The following is a 24,597-nucleotide window of genomic DNA, read 5'->3' as shown; positions in this document are numbered from 1 at the left end:
GCTGAAGAATGAATATCTTATAATGCCTAAAATCTTAGAATAAAAAGAAAATATGGTACGTTCACTCAAAATTAGATGGTTTATTCTAAATTAAATTATAAATAGAGTCTTCCTCCCTAATATATATTTTTTTTTATAAAATTTTATATTTTATATAATATATTTTGAAATTTGAAAAATACATTTTTAAAAAATTATTTATTAGATACCTCCATAAATAGTGTGATACTAAATCCATGATTTCAATGTAGGTCTCTATTGCATTTAATCAATCCTCTCCTAACTTTTTGAGACAAGTAATTTTGGGTAATTTCAGACATAATTATTCAATTAAGTTTTAAACAATTATGTCATATATGTGGTAGCGAGTGTATTACAGTAGAAAATAGAATCGTAAGTATTATTGAAAACATGCCCAACGTCATGGCATGTTGTAAACCGAATTTTGAAGCTAAAATAAAAATGATAGGAAGAATGATTTGAAACATTTGTCGGCGTTAAAAGATTATTCAATGATTATTCAATCAGTTGACGGAGTGGTCTCAGGTGGCGCTGGTTCAGCACAGATGGGAGGGTTCTGCTTTCCAGAAATGGTCGGTTTCACATTTGCACATTCAGACACAATTGGCCCTTCTTTACCACTATAAGTGAGGTCAACATCAGCAATTTCCACATCCTCACATGGATTACTTTTACTGCAAACAAGTTTGACGGCAACCGGAGTTGAAGATGTGCCCCTGATGTTCTTGAAACTAACTTTGCTAATCTTAATTGCTGATGGAACCTGGGATGTTCAAAATAAACATTAATTAATACTTGTTGAAAAGATAATAAGTTGGAAACCAAGGAGGTTCGATTGTAATACACACCTTTCGGTTGCATTGATTCCATGGACAATATTCTTGATCTATGATGATAGGGTTAGCAACATTATCCATTTCAATATCTTCAAAATGCATGTCAGAGGCTGGGTATGAGACGGCAGAATCTGGCCATGATTTGATCCTGACACCATTTGTAGTACCGATTAATTTGCATTTCTTCACGGTAACTCCTACCACTTCTTTTTCAGTTTTATACTTGCCCAAGCTGCCTATGCTAATGCCATGTCCCGGTCCGCAAGTAACATCGCTAATGGTTATTTTTCTGTTAGTGTATCCTACAGATATACAATCATCTCCCGTTGCGATTGCGGTATTGAGAATGAAAACGTCTTCTGAATCGCCCAAGTGAATTCCATCGGTGTTGGGACTATTGTGTGGTGCAGTAATTTTCAGGTGATCGAAGGTAAGATTCTTGCCGGCCAAAACATTGATATGAAAATTCTTGCTATCCAACGAAGTTATGTCCTTCACTATCGAATTTGTGATGAAATTGAACTTCAAATTCTGCCCATTTTAAACAAACAAAGAAAAAACACTCCCATGTTAAAGCATATAATGCTAACCTAAATTATGAGTTCTCTTTATAATTAAAGTAGCAGGAGCATTTACCATGGGAAGCTTTTTGCATTCTTTCTTCAGGTGGCAATCATTCTTTTCCCAACCAGCTTTTCCTTGGCCATCGAAAACTCCAGTACCAGCCAATGTCAAATGATCGACGTATTCCATAACAAGCAACCCATCTCCTTCCGTGTCGGTAGGAGAAGCTTGTAATGTTCCTTCAACTAGAAGCTCAATAGGACTTTTACATGGACCTTTGAGCCTCGATTCTCCTAATTGATAAGTTCCTTTTGGAACCAATACTTTACTTGGAGTAGCCGAAGCACATGCTTCCTTCCATGCATCTGCTAAAGCCTGTGAATTCAACCATTTCATTTGAGAAAAATATTTCGTACAAAACAAAATTTTGGTTTATCAACTCAAACAAATGTACACGTACTTGAGTAGCATCAGCATTAGGTTTGGCACCAAATGTCGTAATATCAAAAACACCGCTAGTAGCATCAACGATAGCATTAGACACCAACAATAGCAACAGTGGTATTAATGCCATAAACTTTGATATCAATCCCATCCTTTCTAGTTCTCGTCTCCTCTTCTACCTTTTTCTTTTGGTTCAAATTTCCAAACTTCTAAGACATAAGAATTGATTTGAATGCATTCCCAACTCACACTCTCCTTATATACAAACACAAAAATAACCAATTCAAATTAGCTAAATTCGTTAAAAAATAAGTGTGTGGTTTAAGGCAGGCCCTATAATTAGTTTTACCTTAAATGATGGAGGACTGGTTTTGTTGAACATAATTCCTTGTTAAATTTCTGTACTAGATAGATGTACATCCCACAATTTTCAACAAATGAACACACCAAAAATTATCCTCGAAGAATTTATCAAAATTTAATATATATATGTATATATATTAGTTTTCAAACTCTATCGTACTACTTCTTTTACTTTTTTTACTTTTATTCCTATCTCACAATTTTTACCCTTCTTCTCTAGAGAAATATATTAACGAGAATGAAGATTTTTTATTTTATTATTATTAGGTGTATCAAAAAAAATTTTATTTTATTATTATTAGGTGTATCAAAAATATATTACAAAGATGTGATGGAAAAAAATTTCTTTAGTCATTTTAAAGCAATATTGGCAGTCGAGGCCCGTCCATGCCCAATTGGTCAGTCGGCCTGTCCATTTCCAATTTTAACGGATAAACCCTTGATCCAATTTTCTCTCAATTCTTCACATGTGTTGTTAATATATTCTATTGGGCTCACTTGCGGTATATTTTTCAGAATCAGCTCTAGAGAATTTGTATTCTATTTCTTAGAATCCTCTCTAGAATCACGTTCATTCACTATCAGTTATCATTTGTGACATATAAATGTATAGAATTTTATCTGTGGTTTTCTCAATTGTTCCAGATGAATGGAGTTGTTGGGTTGCTTGTGAAACGTTACGCGGAGTACACTTGGATTGATCAAGCTCCCCTTCAGCTGTGTTTTTTTGGATCTTTATGCGGTCTCTTGCAGAAAATAGGCCTCCATCTTCAATTTGGGCCACCATGCAGTGTTTGGGCAGGGTTCCCTCTACCTCCTTAGGCTGTTCTTGTTCCTTTTGTCAATGAATTCCTTTGAAGTTTCTTTTCTAAAGGAAACAAGAAAAGAATCAAAATTGAGCCAACGGTGTTATCCTCAAAGATATTATTTTCCTTTCTGGGATGATAACCCACCGTGAATTATGAAGTTAGTGGATATCATATAAGGGGTATGGAATGAAATGATGAAAAAGATTTAGAATTTCAGGCTATTTCGAGGTTGAACGACGCATCAGTGCATAGGCTTCGCGCTCACGTGGAGGTGCGAGTAACCAAGGAGTGGGACATGTGGGTCAACGAGTGTACTACGCATGTGGGCGGTGGAGGCTTGTTTCAAGTTTCAGCTCGTTCTGTTCAACTTCTTTTGACCTGTTTTATCAATATTACCTTGTACCAACCTTGAAAATCATTAGATATAGGTCAAATTAAGAGAATTTGTGAAAAAAAATACCATATAATGAACAATTATGAAAGCAAAGGAATTGACGATTCACGTAAGTAGTTTATCGAAGCTCCTAAACAAGCATGTTACCACGGGATTAAGAGCTAAAAACGTTGAATGTATGTAAATAGCATGAGTTAAATAATAATAATAATAATAATTATTATTATAATAATAATAATGAATCCATGCATAAAATGTGAGCATATTAGAGAATCCTGATTAGTAAGTATGATGTATGACTCTAGTTTATGCTTATGAACTATTTACGATATGGAGATGTGAATGAGTATTCTTAGTCTACTAATCCCTGAAAAACCCGTGACCAATGCAATGCGATGCGTGCTAAGTTGGGAACAATAAATATTTTTGACCAGAGAGTTTAGTAGAAAAACCGTATTTGACCGAGAATGAGTCTTACATAGGAGTCTAAAATTTGTAGTAAACATAAATAGAGCTAACAAATAAAACTTAAGGTTGCTAGAACCCCTCAATATCAATAGAGAGGTCCTAGTAGATGAGACTAGGAGCCAAGGTAATGGTTGGATGGAGGACCCTATCCATACCAAAAACCTAAAAATAACCCATTCCTAATAAAACTTAAAATATTTGAAAAACATAATAAAATTTGTTAATGATAAGTTAGCTAGGCAGGGAGTAAACTAATTAGTCATCAAAATTATTTTTAATTTTTCTTTCTAGATAAATGTGAAGTAATGTGATCGAGATGACTGTGTAGTCGAGTTGGAGACTTAGGGATCCTACCTAGACCTGTAATTTGTGTCAATATTAAGAATAGTGAATCAAACTTTCGAGCAAGACAAATATTGTACGAAATTTATATTTAACATATCACTTAACTTTTAAAATTTTAACTTTGTTAGAGATTTATTAAACACAATTGGAAAGTTCAAATATTTATAAGATATAAAAGTGAATGAATTTCCTAAACAGTTTACATTTATCATGTTTCAAAGGGTTAAAATTAAATTTAATTGGTTTCGGATGGAATTAGACTGTGAGAGAATGTAATGGTTTGGAATTAATATATATATATATATATATATATATATATATATATTTATTTATTTATTTATTTAAATCTAGTCCGAAATATCGCGATTTCAGGCGAGACATTATTTTTGCAGGAGTAAACCAACACGACCCTCCCTTAAACTCACATCTCACACCCCTCATTCACACATCCAAGTCCACACATTTATAGCATTCGGCGAGTAAGGGAGATAAATCGTTGGATTTTAGGTTGTCGTAATTCTCTCGGGCCTCTGTTACGGGTGAACCACACTTCTACAACACCCACTGCCAATACATGCAGTCTAGTCTGGAACGTATCAGCCTAGTGTGCCTCAACCCGACCCATACATCCCCCGCTTAACTTGAATAATGACCCGCCTCATTTTCATGTCGGCTCGGCTTGACGGCTTGGACTCGGTTTCTCGGCTTAGACGACTCGGTATAAAAATTATATACCATTTCCTAAGTTTTCGACATTCCTAAAATCATTTTTTACCTTATATAAGGCATTTGAGGTCAATAAGACTCCTATCTACCCAAATTTAGTTAGTTTTAGGACTTTTGTTAGAAATAATCATCATGTTTAGCTAGGTTAAGAGGTTTATATGCCCTAAGCATGTTATATGAATTGATATAGTTAGAATTAAGCATTAGAATACCGTTTTCGAAGCGACTATCGAGTAATTAGTAACTTCGGCCAAGGCCAACCATGTAAGTGATCTTACTGTTGGAGTTAGCTAATTGGTTGATGTATGATGGTGCGCGTATCATATTAATTATGTGATGCTTAAATGCTCTTTGTATTATCATGTAATGTATGCTATGTATACATGTGAAATCCACTACACTATATTATGAATGAAATGAAATGTCATGTATGAAATGTTATGTCTTACCATCTAAGTTGTGTGATGAATTACGTGATATTTGCCATGTATACATGATGCATATATGAAATATGTTACGGAGGAAAAGAGAAAGGAAATGAAACAACTATTATGTTATGAATGAAAATCATGGGACCTCATGCATGTATGTATGTCATGTACATCGGGATACTTCCCCGTAATGTTATGCTAGTACGGATGCGTACCTTCGATATTTATGTTTGTCATGATATCATGTGGGTCTTTCCTTTTCTGAGACTTCTGGTGACGTGTAATGTGTTGTGTCGACCAACTCAGACTCACGGGGAACGTACACGAGCCCGTCTAGTTGGTCCATGTGCGTGTACGTGGGTCGTGTGTGGAAAAGTACCATGCATCAAACCCTATCCGAAACTAGGAAGAGCCTAAGGTCTTGTCACGATTTTAAAAGATAGATCTCAATCATGTATTGTGTGTGACTGCATTATTAACCCCAATAGTGGGTTGACTTACTAGGAATTTCTTAAAATACTCAAGTCACGCGTTACCTTATATTTTTCAAGTAAAGGTATATTACATTTATTTATGTCTTGAATTGAACAGGTAAGTCAATAACTATATTTTAAAAGTATTTATTATGAATTTCTGCGTACGTGATTAAAGCATGCATAGAGTGACGTCACTAATTAGCCTAAGAAAATTAGGGGCATTACCGATAATCTTTTGTTTTACACAGTTGAAAATAGTAAAATTTCAAGATCATTCCAGAAGTAAATTAATTTGTGATATGATTAAAAACATAGCTTAAAATTACTTTGGTTCATTAATATAATAATCAATAATAATTAACTTAGAAAAAGAAAAAATGGCCTATAACGAAACTCTGACCATGGATGGTTTTATATAGATTATGGTATTTAAGTTTATATAGATTAGGGTATTTAAGTTGACCGACTATAAGGAAACTCTCACTAGTTATGGTTTTAACATAAATTTTTAGTACGAAAATGAAAAGCTACCTATGAAATTATTAACTAAAAACAATGTATACTACCGTCCTATCTCAGCCTACATGACCATTCTAGCATTCGTCATTATCTATGCATAGACGCTTTACCATTACGTGAAAAATAAGGGTAGCATGTAGCTCGAGTATTTGTTGGAGCTAGGTAATGCAAACATACACATACATGATGGAACCTATCTTTTAAAACAACTTATCATGACCTTGAGTTCTTTCCAGTTCAGGTAGGGTTGAACGTTGGTACTTCCCCACACACGGCCCACGCACGCACATATGGAGTAGCAAGCGGCCTCGTATACGTACCCCTGGGTGTGGCTTCATCGAGTAAAACACGCTAATGGGTCGCCGGACACCACAGAGTAAAAGACTCACATGATATCATGATGAACAAAAATATCGCAGGTACACGTCTGTACTAACATAACATAACAAGGAAATATCCTAGTGCACATGAGATCGATAAATGCATGTTATGGATATTTAGTACTAAGTTATAGTTTACCATCTATAGCATATATTTGATATTTTATTATAGGCAAATATCTAGATATTTGTCTTTTTACCATAGTTATCTTTCCGTATATTGTTCTTTCCATTTATTACTATTTTCATATACTTGTAATTTATTTGATTATACATAGAGAACTTTCACACACTATTTAGGTGTGGTGGATTAAGCAAACATTCTCATGGTATAAGAGTCTTTGCGGTTTAACAACCCCAATCCTTTCTTTTCAATGGCTTTTGAATTTTCCACGGTTTTTCTCCACCACCACTGCTGGCTTTGACGCTGCACGGGCAGTCGCCATGGCTGCCGCAAGCGGAGTCGATTGATTACTCTTTGGCTCCACCCTTTTGACCTCCAAATCACCCTTCGCCATACTCGGTACATACAACCTCACCTTCTCCAACACAATCAATTTTCCCTCAATCAACATAGTCACTTTCATGTTCTTTCCAATCTTCCCTTCATCCTTCACAAAAACCTTAACCTAAACCTATTGACCTTCTCCAAAGATTTACCTTTGGAATCTGGGCGCCGCACTGTCCTCTTCGCCAACCAAGTCGCCGCCGCCCTACTCGCCAAAATTGGCTCCTTCGCCCAACGTGGCGACTCTACCAGATTCAACATTGTCTTTCTCCCTTGCTCTAGGTTTCCCCGTTCTACTTCTTGGGATAGAAATATTATCACTGGAGCCAAGGCAGGCATCGTCACTGAGCGACGATCCCTCTTCATGGGTTAGACATATTCTCGCCGAAGCCAAGGCAGCATCGCTGCTGAGCGGCGATCCCTCTGTAGTTTTCGATAGTCAAGAAAGTGTTTCTCTACGCCTCCTCCGAACCAAGTTGTTGACATCTTAACGAAAAGTGTTGCTTGACCTCTCTTTGAATTTTTCAGATCCAAGCTTCACGTTTGTTCAAATCCGACGCTCAGCTTGCGGGGGGGTCTCTTTGAACTTTTCAGATCCAAGCTTCACGTTTGTTCAAATCCGACGCTCAGCTTGCGGGGGGTGTTAAGGATATTTAGTACTAAATTATAGTTTACCATATATATCATATTTGATATTTTATTGTAGGCAAATATCTAGATATTTGTCTTCCTACCATAGTTATCTTTCCGTATATTGTTCTTTCCATTTATTACCATTTTCATATCCTTGTCATTTATTTGATTATAAGGAGAGAAGTTTCACACACTGTTTGGGTGTGCTGGATTAAGCAAACGTTCTCAGGTCCACATAGCTTAAAATCATAGCATACAGTAAGAATCATTTTGTTTTTCCTTTCATTCATGTCATAGTACACATATGAATCATCTATGGATTGCACTGATCATGACTTACATCACACGCATTCATAACATGGCATCATAGGTCATCACATAACATACATAAAATAGCATAGCATTCCTAATTATGTGCATGTAGGGGCCACAGGCGTGCGTCATCATACAATCCTTCCAACCAACAAAGGTAGAGTCATTTACTTGTTTAGTCTTGATTCCGTAACTGTTCTATAGGTGCTCTTAGGACATATTATTAAACTTAGTTTAGCTAAACATATTGATTACTCCTAGTTTTAGCTAAAAAAAAATATTTAGTTTGAGAAAATAGGAGTCTTACAGACTTAAAATGCCCTCAATAACGTCGAAAGCAACTTGAGAAGGGTAAAATAATTTAGGAAACGGTAATAAAATTGGGGTTTCGATTTTAAACATTTTTATTTTTTTTTTATTTTTTTTTTACTGTTTGATACACTCCTTTTCTTCGACATTCTATTCTAAATCATCAAGGTTGATCATTCCCCAAGAGAATTTCGAAAAACTTAATTCGGGACTTTTGAAGCACGTGCTAAAACCACTAAGTAACGGTTGATGTTTTTCGAAATTTTCTTGGTGAATGATCAACGTTGATGATTTAGAATAGAATATCAAAAATTAGGGTTTCGATTTTAAACACTTTTTTCACTGTTTTATACCCTCCTTTTCTTCGACATTCCATTCTAAATCATCAAGCTTGATCATTCCCCAGGAAAATTACGAAAAACATCGATCGTTACTCAATTTTTTTTAGCACGTGCTTGAAACGTTTCAGATTAGGGTTTCCAAATTAGGGTTTTGATTTGAAGCACTTTTTTACCGGTTTATACCCTCTTTTTCTTCGACATTCTAATCTAAATCATCAAGCATGATCATTCCCCAGGAAAATTTCGAAGAACGTTACTCATTTTTTTAGCACGTTCTTCAAACGTCCCAGATTAGGGTTTCGATTTTAAGCACTTTTTTAGTGTGTTAGACACTCCTTTTCTTCGACATTCTATTCTAAATCATCGAGCCTTTTCATTCATTTTACCTTTTTTATATCCAATACCAATTGAAGAATATAAAATGGACTTGATTTAATGACAACAAGCATAGAATACAACTAGAGCAATAATTATGGACATCACACATTGATACATAATTCTTCGCTCTCTCGAGGGTCTCGCATTAAATCGTTCAAGTCCAAACCTAAAGCGTGGAATCATAGAAGAAGAACTAACATTTTGACTAGAGAGAGTAGGGGCCTCTCATCGTCGAGGCTTCTCGAGTTGATCTTCCTCCTCGTCGAAGCTTTTCTACTAATAAGCTGACATTTTCAACAGGGGAGTGCTATCAATGGAGGCTGAATCAGAACCAAAGTACTTTTCCCTTTCTCCTCCCAGCAAAATTTTGTACTTATCCCTTTCAGACCCATCAAAATTTTGATATGTTTACAAAAATTTTTATACGTTTATAGATCCAATTAAACTTTATTTATTGATCATTACATATAATTTCATTAAGATAATGTATGAAAGTAGGATTTCTTCTCTTCTCTTTTTATATGAGAATGGAAGGATTTATTTTTTATGGGTTGAGTTCAAATCAAAGAAAGATTTTTTTTGTTATCCCTTATATCATAGCAATAATATGGGATTAATAACTCGTCTTTTCGTAGCCAAATTGTCTGAGGCCTACACTTTTTTTTTTTTAATCCATTATAACAGTAATAAATATTTGAACTCTTTCTAGAATTGTTTTATTTTCCGTTATTACTCTTGTCATTTTCCTTTATTACTCTTGTCCTCAAATCTTTAAGATCTTTCTAGACTTGCTGATTGCTACACCTGAACTATTTCACGGAGTATGTGTCCAGATAGTCCAAATCTTTAAGATCTTTCCAGACTTGCTGACACGTGAACTATTTCACGGAGTATGTGTCCAGATAGTCCAAAGTCTCAATTGTTACCTCTCACGAAGTATGTGTCCAGATAGCCCAAAAGTCTCAATCGTTAGCTCTCGGTCAACAATGGAACTTTGAATAAATATTTGAACTCTTTCTAGAATTGTTTTATTTTCCTTTATTACTCTTGACCTTAGAATCTTTAAGATCTTTCTAGAATGGTTGATTGCTACACCTGAATCATTTCACGAAGTATGTGTCCAGATAGCCCAAAAGTCTCGATCGTTAGCTCTCGGTCAACAATGGAACTTTGAATAAATATTTGAACTCTTTCTAAAATTGTTTTATTTTCCTTTATTACTCTTGACCTTAGAATCTTTAAGATCTTTCTAGAATGGTTGATTGCTACACCTGAATCATTTCAGGAAGTATGTGTCCAGATAGCCCAAAGTTTCAACCGTTAGCTCTCGGTCAACGATGAAACTTTGTTTATTTCTTTAAGAAGGATCAAAATCAAATGATATTTTTGTTTTAATTTTTTTTCCATTGTTTTCTAAGTTAATTCCAATGATGATTTATTTTGAATGAATTAAATTATAAATGAAGCCTTCCTCCTTAATTTTTTTTTTTTTTTTTAATAAATTGTATATTTTATATAATAAATTTTGAAATTTTAATAAATCTCTGTTGTGGTGTTTTTAAAATTATTTATTAGATATAAATTCTTTCCATTTGTAATTTTACCCTCGTAGGAAGCTCCACAAATAGTATGATACTAAACTCATGATCTTCTTCTCCTCCTTCAATTCTCTCCTAACTTTTCTCGTCCCACAAATAGTATGATACTAAACTCATGATCTTCTTCTCCTCCTTTACAGCAAGGTAAGTCCTTTGCATCTAATCAATTCTCTCCTAACTTTTCTCGTCCTTGGCACCTAATCAACTCTCTCCTAACTTTTCAGACAATTAAGTGATCTTTGAGTATTACCATTTGAAGTTTGCTTGAAAAGCAATTTTTCAAACATAATTCAATTAAATTTTAAACAATTATGTCATATATGTGGTAGCAGACTTTGCTACAGTAGAAAATAGAACCGTCAAGTATTATTTCTCCTAAATGTAAAAAAATACAATTATTGAAAACATGCCCAACATCATGGCATGCTGTAAACCTAATTTTGAAGGCTAAAATAAAAATGATAGGAAGAATGGTTTGAAACATTTGTCGGCGTTAAAAGATTGTTCAATCAGTTGACGGAGTGGTCTCAGGTGGCGCTGGTTCAGCACAGATGGGAGGGTTCTGCTTTCCAGAAATGGTCGGTTTCACATTTGCACATTCAGACACAATTGGCCCTTCTTTACCACTATAAGTGAGGTCAACATCAGCAATTTCCACATCCTCACATGGATTACTTTTACTGCAAACAAGTTTGACGGCAACCGGAGTTGAAGATGTGCCCCTGATGTTCTTGAAACTAACTTTGCTAATCTTAATTGCTGATGGAACCTGGGATGTTCAAAATAAACATTAATTAATACTTGTTCAAAAGATAATAAGTTGGAAACCAAGGAGGTTCGATTGTAATACACACCTTTCGGTTGCATTGATTCCATGGACAATATTCTTGATCTATGATGATAGGGTTAGCAACATTATCCATTTCAATATCTTCAAAATGCATGTCAGAGGCTGGGTATGAGACGGCAGAATCTGGCCATGATTTGATCCTGACACCATTTGTAGTACCGATTAATTTGCATTTCTTCACGGTAACTCCCACCACTTCTTTTTCAGTTTTATACTTGCCCAAGCTGCCTATGCTAATGCCATGTCCCGGTCCGCAAGTAACATCGCTAATGGTTATTTTTCTGTTAGTGTATCCTACAGATATACAATCATCTCCCGTTGCGATTGCGGTATTGAGAATGAAAACGTCTTCTGAATCGCCCAAGTGAATTCCATCGGTGTTGGGACTATTGTGTGGTGCAGTAATTTTCAGGTGATCGAAGGTAAGATTCTTGCCGGCCAAAACATTGATATGAAAATTCTTGCTATCCAACGAAGTTATGTCCTTCACTATCGAATTTGTGATGAAATTGAACTTCAAATTCTGCCCATTTTAAACAAACAAAGAAAAAACACTCCCATGTTAAAGCATATAATGCTAACCCAAATTATGAGTTCTCTTTATAATTAAAGTAGCAGGAGCATTTACCATGGGAAGCTTTTTGCATTCTTTCTTCAGGTGGCAATCATTCTTTTCCCAACCAGCTTTTCCTTGGCCATCGAAAACTCCAGTACCAGCCAATGTCAAATGATCGACGTATTCCATAACAAGCAACCCATCTCCTTCCGTGTCGGTAGGAGAAGCTTGTAATGTTCCTTCAACTAGAAGCTCAATAGGACTTTTACATGGACCTTTGAGCCTCGATTCTCCTAATTGATAAGTTCCTTTTGGAACCAATACTTTACTTGGAGTAGCCGAAGCACATGCTTCCTTCCATGCATCTGCTAAAGCCTGTGAATTCAACCATTTCATTTGAGAAAAATATTTCGTACAAAACAAAATTTTGGTTTATCAACTCAAACAAATGTACACGTACTTGAGTAGCATCAGCATTAGGTTTGGCACCAAATGTCGTAATATCAAAAACACCGCTAGTAGCATCAACGATAGCATTAGACACCAACAATAGCAACAGTGGTATTAATGCCATAAACTTTGATATCAATCCCATCCTTTCTAGTTCTCGTCTCCTCTTCTACCTTTTTCTTTTGGTTCAAATTTCCAAACTTCTAAGACATAAGAATTGATTTGAATGCATTCCCAACTCACACTCTCCTTATATACAAACACAAAAATAACCAATTCAAATTAGCTAAATTCGTTAAAAAATAAGTGTGTGGTTTAAGGCAGGCCCTATAATTAGTTTTACCTTAAATGATGGAGGACTGGTTTTGTTGAACATAATTCCTTGTTAAATTTCTGTACTAGATAGATGTACATCCCACAATTTTCAACAAATGAACACACCAAAAATTATCCTCGAAGAATTTATCAAAATTTAATATATATATATGTATATATATTAGTTTTCAAACTCTATCGTACTACTTCTTTTACTTTTTTTACTTTTATTCCTATCTCACAATTTTTACCCTTCTTCTCTAGAGAAATATATTAACGAGAATGAAGATTTTTTATTTTATTATTATTAGGTGTATCAAAAAAAATTTTATTTTATTATTATTAGGTGTATCAAAAATATATTACAAAGATGTGATGGAAAAAAATTTCTTTAGTCATTTTAAAGCAATATTGGCAGTCGAGGCCCGTCCATGCCCAATTGGTCAGTCGGCCTGTCCATTTCCAATTTTAACGGATAAATCCTTGATCCAATTTTCTCTCAATTCTTCACATGTGTTGTTAATATATTCTATTGGGCTCACTTGCGGTATATTTTTCAGAATCAGCTCTAGAGAATTTGTATTCTATTTCTTAGAATCCTCTCTAGAATCAAGTTCATTCACTATCAGTTATCATTTGTGACATATAAATGTATAGAATTTTATCTGTGGTTTTCTCAATTGTTCCAGATGAATGGAGTTGTTGGGTTGCTTGTGAAACGTTACGCGGAGTACACTTGGATTGATCAAGCTCCCCTTCAGCTGTGTTTTTTTGGATCTTTATGCGGTCTCTTGCAGAAAATAGGCCTCCATCTTCAATTTGGGCCACCATGCAGTGTTTGGGCAGGGTTCCCTCTACCTCCTTAGGCTGTTCTTGTTCCTTTTGTCAATGAATTCCTTTGAAGTTTCTTTTCTAAAGGAAACAAGAAAAGAATCAAAATTGAGCCAACGGTGTTATCCTCAAAGATATTATTTTCCTTTCTGGGATGATAACCCACCGTGAATTATGAAGTTAGTGGATATCATGTAAGGGGTATGGAATGAAATGATGAAAAAGATTTAGAATTTCAGGCTATTTCGAGGTTGAACGACGCATCAGTGCATAGGCTTCGCGCTCACGTGGAGGTGCGAGTAACCAAGGAGTGGGACATGTGGGTCAACGAGTGTACTACGCATGTGGGCGGTGGAGGCTTGTTTCAAGTTTCAGCTCGTTCTGTTCAACTTCTTTTGACCTGTTTTATCAATGTTACCTTGTACCAACCTTGAAAATCATTAGATATAGGTCAAATTAAGAGAATTTGTGAAAAAAAATACCATATAATGAACAATTATGAAAGCAAAGGAATTGACGATTCACGTAAGTAGTTTATCGAAGCTCCTAAACAAGCATGTTACCACGGGATTAAGAGCTAAAAACGTTGAATGTATGTAAATAGCATGAGTTAAATAATAATAATAATAATTATTATTATTATAATAATAATAATGAATCCATGCATAAAATGTGAGCATATTAGAGAATCCTGATTAGTAAGTATGATGTATGACTCTAGTTTATGCTTATGAACTATTTACGATATGGAGATGTGAATGAGTATTCTTAGTCTACTAATCCCTGAAAAACCCGTGACCAATGCAATGCGATGCGTGCTAAGTTGGGAACAATAAATATTTTTGACCAGAGAGTTTAGTAGAAAAACCGTATTTGACCGAGAATGAGTCTTACATAGGAGTCTAAAATTTGTAGTAAACATAAATAGAGCTAACAAATAAAACTTAAGGTTGCTAGAACCCCTCAATATCAATAGAGAGGTCCTAGTAGATGAGACTAGGAGCCAAGGTAATGGTTGGATGGAGGACCCTATCCATACCAAAAACCTAAAAATAACCCATTCCTAATAAAACTTAAAATATTTGAAAAACATAATAAAATTTGTTAATGATAAGTTAGCTAGGCAGGGAGTAAACTAATTAGTCATCAAAATTATTTTTAATTTTTCTTTCTAGATAAATGTGAAGTAATGTGATCGAGATGACTGTGTAGTCGAGTTGGAGACTTAGGGATCCTACCTAGACCTGTAATTTGTGTCAATATTAAGAATAGTGAATCAAACTTTCGAGCAAGACAAATATTGTACGAAATTTATATTTAACATATCACTTAACTTTTAAAATTTTAACTTTGTTAGAGATTTATTAAACACAATTGGAAAGTTCAAATATTTATAAGATATAAAAGTGAATGAATTTCCTAAACAGTTTACATTTATCATGTTTCAAAGGGTTAAAATTAAATTTAATTGGTTTCGGATGGAATTAGACTGTGAGAGAATGTAATGGTTTGGAATTAATATATATATATATATATATATATATATATATATATATATATATATATTTATTTATTTATTTAAATCTAGTCCGAAATATCGCGATTTCAGGCGAGACATTATTTTTGCAGGAGTAAACCAACACGACCCTCCCTTAAACTCACATCTCACACCCCTCATTCACACATCCAAGTCCACACATTTATAGCATTCGGCGAGTAAGGGAGATAAATCGTTGGATTTTAGGTTGTCGTAATTCTCTCGGGCCTCTGTTACGGGTGAACCACACTTCTACAACACCCACTGCCAATACATGCAGTCTAGTCTGGAACGTATCAGCCTAGTGTGCCTCAACCCGACCCATACATCCCCCGCTTAACTTGAATAATGACCCGCCTCATTTTCATGTCGGCTCGGCTTGACGGCTTGGCAACTCGGTTTCTCGGCTTAGACGACTCGGTATAAAAATTATATACCATTTCCTAAGTTTTCGACATTCCTAAAATCATTTTTTACCTTATATAAGGCATTTGAGGTCAATAAGACTCCTATCTACCCAAATTTAGTTAGTTTTAGGACTTTTGTTAGAAATAATCATCATGTTTAGCTAGGTTAAGAGGTTTATATGCCCTAAGCATGTTATATGAATTGATATAGTTAGAATTAAGCATTAGAATACCGTTTTCGAAGCGACTATCGAGTAATTAGTAACTTCGGCCAAGGCCAACCATGTAAGTGATCTTACTGTTGGAGTTAGCTAATTGGTTGATGTATGATGGTGCGCGTATCATATTAATTATGTGATGCTTAAATGCTCTTTGTATTATCATGTAATGTATGCTATGTATACATGTGAAATCCACTACACTATATTATGAATGAAATGAAATGTCATGTATGAAATGTTATGTCTTACCATCTAAGTTGTGTGATGAATTACGTGATATTTGCCATGTATACATGATGCATATATGAAATATGTTACGGAGGAAAAGAGAAAGGAAATGAAACAACTATTATGTTATGAATGAAAATCATGGGACCTCATGCATGTATGTATGTCATGTACATCGGGATACTTCCCCGTAATGTTATGCTAGTACGGATGCGTACCTTCGATATTTATGTTTGTCATGATATCATGTGGGTCTTTCCTTTTCTGAGACTTCTGGTGACGTGTAATGTGTTGTGTCGACCAACTCAGACTCACGGGGAACGTACACGAGCCCGTCTAGTTGGTCCATGTGCGTGTACGTGGGTCGTGTGTGGAAAAGTACCATGCATCAAACCCTATCCGAAACTAGGAAGAGCCTAAGGTCTTGTCACGATTTTAAAAGATAGATCTCAATCATGTATTGTGTGTGACTGCATTATTAACCCCAATAGTGGGTTGACTTACTAGGAATTTCTTAAAATACTCAAGTCACGCGTTACCTTATATTTTTCAAGTAAAGGTATATTACATTTATTTATGTCTTGAATTGAACAGGTAAGTCAATAACTATATTTTAAAAGTATTTATTATGAATTTCTGCGTACGTGATTAAAGCATGCATAGAGTGACGTCACTAATTAGCCTAAGAAAATTAGGGGCATTACCGATAATCTTTTGTTTTACACAGTTGAAAATAGTAAAATTTCAAGATCATTCCAGAAGTAAATTAATTTGTGATATGATTAAAAACATAGCTTAAAATTACTTTGGTTCATTAATATAATAATCAATAATAATTAACTTAGAAAAAGAAAAAATGGCCTATAACGAAACTCTGACCATGGATGGTTTTATATAGATTATGGTATTTAAGTTTATATAGATTAGGGTATTTAAGTTGACCGACTATAAGGAAACTCTCACTAGTTATGGTTTTAACATAAATTTTTAGTACGAAAATGAAAAGCTACCTATGAAATTATTAACTAAAAACAATGTATACTACCGTCCTATCTCAGCCTACATGACCATTCTAGCATTCGTCATTATCTATGCATAGACGCTTTACCATTACGTGAAAAATAAGGGTAGCATGTAGCTCGAGTATTTGTTGGAGCTAGGTAATGCAAACATACACATACATGATGGAACCTATCTTTTAAAACAACTTATCATGACCTTGAGTTCTTTCCAGTTCAGGTAGGGTTGGACGTTGGTACTTCCCCACACACGGCCCACGCACGCACATATGGAGTAGCAAGCGGCCTCGTATACGTACCCCTGGGTGTGGCTTCATCGAGTAAAACACGCTAATGGGTCGCCGGACACCACAGAGTAAAAGACTCACATGATATCATGATGAACAAAAATATCGCAGGTACACGTCTGTACTAACATAACATAACAAGGAAATATCCTAGTGCACATGAGATCGATAAATGCATGTTATGGATATTTAGTACTAAGTTATAGTTTACCATCTATAGCATATATTTGATATTTTATTATAGGCAAATATCTAGATATTTGTCTTTTTACCATAGTTATCTTTCCGTATATTGTTCTTTCCATTTATTACTATTTTCATATACTTGTAATTTATTTGATTATACATAGAGAACTTTCACACACTATTTAGGTGTGGTGGATTAAGCAAACATTCTCATGGTATAAGAGTCTTTGCGGTTTAACAACCCCAATCCTTTCTTTTCAATGGCTTTTGAATTTTCCACGGTTTTTCTCCACCACCACTGCTGGCTTTGACGCTGCACGGGCAGTCGCCATGGCTGCCGCAAGCGGAGTCGATTGATTACTCTTTGGCTCCACCCTTTTGACCTCCAAATCACCCTTCGCCATACTCGGTACATACAACCTCACCTTCTCCAACACAATCAATTTTCCCTCAATCAACATAGTCACTTTCATGTTCTTTCCAATCTTCCCTTCATCCTTCACAAAAACCTTAACCTAAACCTATTGACCTTCTCCAAAGATTTACCTTTGGAATCTGGGCGCCGCACTGTCCTCTTCGCCAACCAAGTCGCCGCCGCCCTACTCGCCAAAATTGGCTCCTTCGCCCAACGTGGCGACTCTACCAGATTCAACATTGTCTTTCTCCCTTGCTCTAGGTTTCCCCGTTCTACTTCTTGGGATAGAAATATTATCACTGGAGCCAAGGCAGGCATCGTCACTGAGCGACGATCCCTCTTCATGGGTTAGACATATTCTCGCCGAAGCCAAGGCAGCATCGCTGCTGAGCGGCGATCCCTCTGTAGTTTTCGATAGTCAAGAAAGTGTTTCTCTACGCCTCCTCCGAACCAAGTTGTTGACATCTTAACGAAAAGTGTTGCTTGACCTCTCTTTGAATTTTTCAGATCCAAGCTTCACGTTTGTTCAAATCCGACGCTCAGCTTGCGGGGGGGTCTCTTTGAACTTTTCAGATCCAAGCTTCACGTTTGTTCAAATCCGACGCTCAGCTTGCGGGGGGTGTTAAGGATATTTAGTACTAAATTATAGTTTACCATATATATCATATTTGATATTTTATTGTAGGCAAATATCTAGATATTTGTCTTCCTACCATAGTTATCTTTCCGTATATTGTTCTTTCCATTTATTACCATTTTCATATCCTTGTCATTTATTTGATTATAAGGAGAGAAGTTTCACACACTGTTTGGGTGTGCTGGATTAAGCAAACGTTCTCAGGTCCACATAGCTTAAAATCATAGCATACAGTAAGAATCATTTTGTTTTTCCTTTCATTCATGTCATAGTACACATATGAATCATCTATGGATTGCACTGATCATGACTTACATCACACGCATTCATAACATGGCATCATAGGTCATCACATAACATACATAAAATAGCATAGCATTCCTAATTATGTGCATGTAGGGGCCACAGGCGTGCGTCATCATACAATCCTTCCAACCAACAAAGGTAGAGTCATTTACTTGTTTAGTCTTGATTCCGTAACTGTTCTATAGGTGCTCTTAGGACATATTATTAAACTTAGTTTAGCTAAACATATTGATTACTCCTAGTTTTAGCTAAAAAAAAATATTTAGTTTGAGAAAATAGGAGTCTTACAGACTTAAAATGCCCTCAATAACGTCGAAAGCAACTTGAGAAGGGTAAAATAATTTAGGAAACGGTAATAAAATTGGGGTTTCGATTTTAAACATTTTTATTTTTTTTTTATTTTTTTTTTACTGTTTGATACACTCCTTTTCTTCGACATTCTATTCTAAATCATCAAGGTTGATCATTCCCCAAGAGAATTTCGAAAAACTTAATTCGGGACTTTTGAAGCACGTGCTAAAACCACTAAGTAACGGTTGATGTTTTTCGAAATTTTCTTGGTGAATGATCAACGTTGATGATTTAGAATAGAATATCAAAAATTAGGGTTTCGATTTTAAACACTTTTTTCACTGTTTTATACCCTCCTTTTCTTCGACATTCCATTCTAAATCATCAAGCTTGATCATTCCCCAGGAAAATTACGAAAAACATCGATCGTTACTCAATTTTTTTTAGCACGTGCTTGAAACGTTTCAGATTAGGGTTTCCAAATTAGGGTTTTGATTTGAAGCACTTTTTTACCGGTTTATACCCTCTTTTTCTTCGACATTCTAATCTAAATCATCAAGCATGATCATTCCCCAGGAAAATTTCGAAGAACGTTACTCATTTTTTTAGCACGTTCTTCAAACGTCCCAGATTAGGGTTTCGATTTTAAGCACTTTTTTAGTGTGTTAGACACTCCTTTTCTTCGACATTCTATTCTAAATCATCGAGCCTTTTCATTCATTTTACCTTTTTTATATCCAATACCAATTGAAGAATATAAAATGGACTTGATTTAATGACAACAAGCATAGAATACAACTAGAGCAATAATTATGGACATCACACATTGATACATAATTCTTCGCTCTCTCGAGGGTCTCGCATTAAATCGTTCAAGTCCAAACCTAAAGCGTGGAATCATAGAAGAAGAACTAACATTTTGACTAGAGAGAGTAGGGGCCTCTCATCGTCGAGGCTTCTCGAGTTGATCTTCCTCCTCGTCGAAGCTTTTCTACTAATAAGCTGACATTTTCAACAGGGGAGTGCTATCAATGGAGGCTGAATCAGAACCAAAGTACTTTTCCCTTTCTCCTCCCAGCAAAATTTTGTACTTATCCCTTTCAGACCCATCAAAATTTTGATATGTTTACAAAAATTTTTATACGTTTATAGATCCAATTAAACTTTATTTATTGATCATTACATATAATTTCATTAAGATAATGTATGAAAGTAGGATTTCTTCTCTTCTCTTTTTATATGAGAATGGAAGGATTTATTTTTTATGGGTTGAGTTCAAATCAAAGAAAGATTTTTTTTGTTATCCCTTATATCATAGCAATAATATGGGATTAATAACTCGTCTTTTCGTAGCCAAATTGTCTGAGGCCTACACTTTTTTTTTTTTAATCCATTATAACAGTAATAAATATTTGAACTCTTTCTAGAATTGTTTTATTTTCCGTTATTACTCTTGTCATTTTCCTTTATTACTCTTGTCCTCAAATCTTTAAGATCTTTCTAGACTTGCTGATTGCTACACCTGAACTATTTCACGGAGTATGTGTCCAGATAGTCCAAATCTTTAAGATCTTTCCAGACTTGCTGACACGTGAACTATTTCACGGAGTATGTGTCCAGATAGTCCAAAGTCTCAATTGTTACCTCTCACGAAGTATGTGTCCAGATAGCCCAAAAGTCTCAATCGTTAGCTCTCGGTCAACAATGGAACTTTGAATAAATATTTGAACTCTTTCTAGAATTGTTTTATTTTCCTTTATTACTCTTGACCTTAGAATCTTTAAGATCTTTCTAGAATGGTTGATTGCTACACCTGAATCATTTCACGAAGTATGTGTCCAGATAGCCCAAAAGTCTCGATCGTTAGCTCTCGGTCAACAATGGAACTTTGAATAAATATTTGAACTCTTTCTAAAATTGTTTTATTTTCCTTTATTACTCTTGACCTTAGAATCTTTAAGATCTTTCTAGAATGGTTGATTGCTACACCTGAATCATTTCAGGAAGTATGTGTCCAGATAGCCCAAAGTTTCAACCGTTAGCTCTCGGTCAACGATGAAACTTTGTTTATTTCTTTAAGAAGGATCAAAATCAAATGATATTTTTGTTTTAATTTTTTTTCCATTGTTTTCTAAGTTAATTCCAATGATGATTTATTTTGAATGAATTAAATTATAAATGAAGCCTTCCTCCTTAATTTTTTTTTTTTTTTTTAATAAATTGTATATTTTATATAATAAATTTTGAAATTTTAATAAATCTCTGTTGTGGTGTTTTTAAAATTATTTATTAGATATAAATTCTTTCCATTTGTAATTTTACCCTCGTAGGAAGCTCCACAAATAGTATGATACTAAACTCATGATCTTCTTCTCCTCCTTCAATTCTCTCCTAACTTTTCTCGTCCCACAAATAGTATGATACTAAACTCATGATCTTCTTCTCCTCCTTTACAGCAAGGTAAGTCCTTTGCATCTAATCAATTCTCTCCTAACTTTTCTCGTCCTTGGCACCTAATCAACTCTCTCCTAACTTTTCAGACAATTAAGTGATCTTTGAGTATTACCATTTGAAGTTTGCTTGAAAAGCAATTTTTCAAACATAATTCAATTAAATTTTAAACAATTATGTCATATATGTGGTAGCAGACTTTGCTACAGTAGAAAATAGAACCGTCAAGTATTATTTCTCCTAAATGTAAAAAAATACAATTATTGAAAACATGCCCAACATCATGGCATGCTGTAAACCTAATTTTGAAGGCTAAAATAAAAATGATAGGAAGAATGGTTTGAAACATTTGTCGGCGTTAAAAGATTGTTCAATCAGTTGACGGAGTGGTCTCAGGTGGCGCTGGTTCAGCACAGATGGGAGGGTTCTGCTTTCCAGAAATGGTCGGTTTCACATTTGCACATTCAGACACAATTGGCCCTTCTTTACCACTATAAGTGAGGTCAACATCAGCAATTTCCACATCCTCACATGGATTACTTTTACTGCAAACAAGTTTGACGGCAACCGGAGTTGAAGATGTGCCCCTGATGTTCTTGAAACTAACTTTGCTAATCTTAATTGCTGATGGAACCTGGGATGTTCAAAATAAACATTAATTAATACTTGTTCAAAAGATAATAAGTTGGAAACCAAGGAGGTTCGATTGTAATACACACCTTTCGGTTGCATTGATTCCATGGACAATATTCTTGATCTATGATGATAGGGTTAGCAACATTATCCATTTCAATATCTTCAAAATGCATGTCAGAGGCTGGGTATGAGACGGCAGAATCTGGCCATGATTTGATCCTGACACCATTTGTAGTACCGATTAATTTGCATTTCTTCACGGTAACTCCCACCACTTCTTTTTCAGTTTTATACTTGCCCAAGCTGCCTATGCTAATGCCATGTCCCGGTCCGCAAGTAACATCGCTAATGGTTATTTTTCTGTTAGTGTATCCTACAGATATACAATCATCTCCCGTTGCGATTGCGGTATTGAGAATGAAAACGTCTTCTGAATCGCCCAAGTGAATTCCATCGGTGTTGGGACTATTGTGTGGTGCAGTAATTTTCAGGTGATCGAAGGTAAGATTCTTGCCGGCCAAAACATTGATATGAAAATTCTTGCTATCCAACGAAGTTATGTCCTTCACTATCGAATTTGTGATGAAATTGAACTTCAAATTCTGCCCATTTTAAACAAACAAAGAAAAAACACTCCCATGTTAAAGCATATAATGCTAACCCAAATTATGAGTTCTCTTTATAATTAAAGTAGCAGGAGCATTTACCATGGGAAGCTTTTTGCATTCTTTCTTCAGGTGGCAATCATTCTTTTCCCAACCAGCTTTTCCTTGGCCATCGAAAACTCCAGTACCAGCCAATGTCAAATGATCGACGTATTCCATAACAAGCAACCCATCTCCTTCCGTGTCGGTAGGAGAAGCTTGTAATGTTCCTTCAACTAGAAGCTCAATAGGACTTTTACATGGACCTTTGAGCCTCGATTCTCCTAATTGATAAGTTCCTTTTGGAACCAATACTTTACTTGGAGTAGCCGAAGCACATGCTTCCTTCCATGCATCTGCTAAAGCCTGTGAATTCAACCATTTCATTTGAGAAAAATATTTCGTACAAAACAAAATTTTGGTTTATCAACTCAAACAAATGTACACGTACTTGAGTAGCATCAGCATTAGGTTTGGCACCAAATGTCGTAATATCAAAAACACCGCTAGTAGCATCAACGATAGCATTAGACACCAACAATAGCAACAGTGGTATTAATGCCATAAACTTTGATATCAATCCCATCCTTTCTAGTTCTCGTCTCCTCTTCTACCTTTTTCTTTTGGTTCAAATTTCCAAACTTCTAAGACATAAGAATTGATTTGAATGCATTCCCAACTCACACTCTCCTTATATACAAACACAAAAATAACCAATTCAAATTAGCTAAATTCGTTAAAAAATAAGTGTGTGGTTTAAGGCAGGCCCTATAATTAGTTTTACCTTAAATGATGGAGGACTGGTTTTGTTGAACATAATTCCTTGTTAAATTTCTGTACTAGATAGATGTACATCCCACAATTTTCAACAAATGAACACACCAAAAATTATCCTCGAAGAATTTATCAAAATTTAATATATATATATGTATATATATTAGTTTTCAAACTCTATCGTACTACTTCTTTTACTTTTTTTACTTTTATTCCTATCTCACAATTTTTACCCTTCTTCTCTAGAGAAATATATTAACGAGAATGAAGATTTTTTATTTTATTATTATTAGGTGTATCAAAAAAAATTTTATTTTATTATTATTAGGTGTATCAAAAATATATTACAAAGATGTGATGGAAAAAAATTTCTTTAGTCATTTTAAAGCAATATTGGCAGTCGAGGCCCGTCCATGCCCAATTGGTCAGTCGGCCTGTCCATTTCCAATTTTAACGGATAAATCCTTGATCCAATTTTCTCTCAATTCTTCACATGTGTTGTTAATATATTCTATTGGGCTCACTTGCGGTATATTTTTCAGAATCAGCTCTAGAGAATTTGTATTCTATTTCTTAGAATCCTCTCTAGAATCAAGTTCATTCACTATCAGTTATCATTTGTGACATATAAATGTATAGAATTTTATCTGTGGTTTTCTCAATTGTTCCAGATGAATGGAGTTGTTGGGTTGCTTGTGAAA

At 35.0% G+C, this 24,597-nt stretch overlaps 3 protein-coding genes across 3 annotated transcripts; all 3 read right to left on the bottom strand.

Moving 5' to 3' along the window:
- Positions 1–330: 330 nt before the first annotated feature.
- LOC147790159 (exopolygalacturonase-like) lies at positions 331–2,090 on the bottom strand. The gene is made up of 4 exons (XM_087128191.1): positions 1,882–2,090; positions 1,494–1,796; positions 870–1,388; positions 331–784 (listed from the first exon to the last, which is right to left on the bottom strand). The coding sequence occupies exons 1-4, from the start codon at positions 2,014–2,016 to the stop codon at positions 521–523; spliced, it is 1,221 nt and encodes a 406-aa protein (XP_086984317.1). The 5' UTR covers positions 2,017–2,090; the 3' UTR covers positions 331–520.
- Positions 2,091–11,199: 9,109 nt separating this feature from the next.
- LOC147790158 (exopolygalacturonase-like) lies at positions 11,200–12,929 on the bottom strand. Its single transcript, XM_087128187.1, has 4 exons — positions 12,722–12,929; positions 12,334–12,636; positions 11,710–12,228; positions 11,200–11,624 (listed from the first exon to the last, which is right to left on the bottom strand). Exons 1-4 carry the CDS (start codon positions 12,854–12,856, stop codon positions 11,361–11,363), a joined length of 1,221 nt encoding a protein of 406 aa, XP_086984313.1. The 5' UTR covers positions 12,857–12,929; the 3' UTR covers positions 11,200–11,360.
- A 9,122-nt stretch (positions 12,930–22,051) lies between these two features.
- LOC147790157 (exopolygalacturonase-like) lies at positions 22,052–23,781 on the bottom strand. Its single transcript, XM_087128184.1, has 4 exons — positions 23,574–23,781; positions 23,186–23,488; positions 22,562–23,080; positions 22,052–22,476 (listed from the first exon to the last, which is right to left on the bottom strand). Exons 1-4 carry the CDS (start codon positions 23,706–23,708, stop codon positions 22,213–22,215), a joined length of 1,221 nt encoding a protein of 406 aa, XP_086984310.1. The 5' UTR covers positions 23,709–23,781; the 3' UTR covers positions 22,052–22,212.
- Between the last annotated feature and the right edge of the window lie 816 nt (positions 23,782–24,597).

Source organism: Cucurbita pepo, chromosome 11, assembly GCF_057944985.1.
Source record: "Cucurbita pepo subsp. pepo isolate OVF chromosome 11, ASM5794498v1, whole genome shotgun sequence".
In the NCBI taxonomy this organism is placed as follows: domain Eukaryota; kingdom Viridiplantae; phylum Streptophyta; class Magnoliopsida; order Cucurbitales; family Cucurbitaceae; genus Cucurbita; species Cucurbita pepo.
The sequence above is the reverse complement of the archived record's forward strand: the minus strand, read 5'-3'. Positions and strand labels throughout refer to the sequence as shown.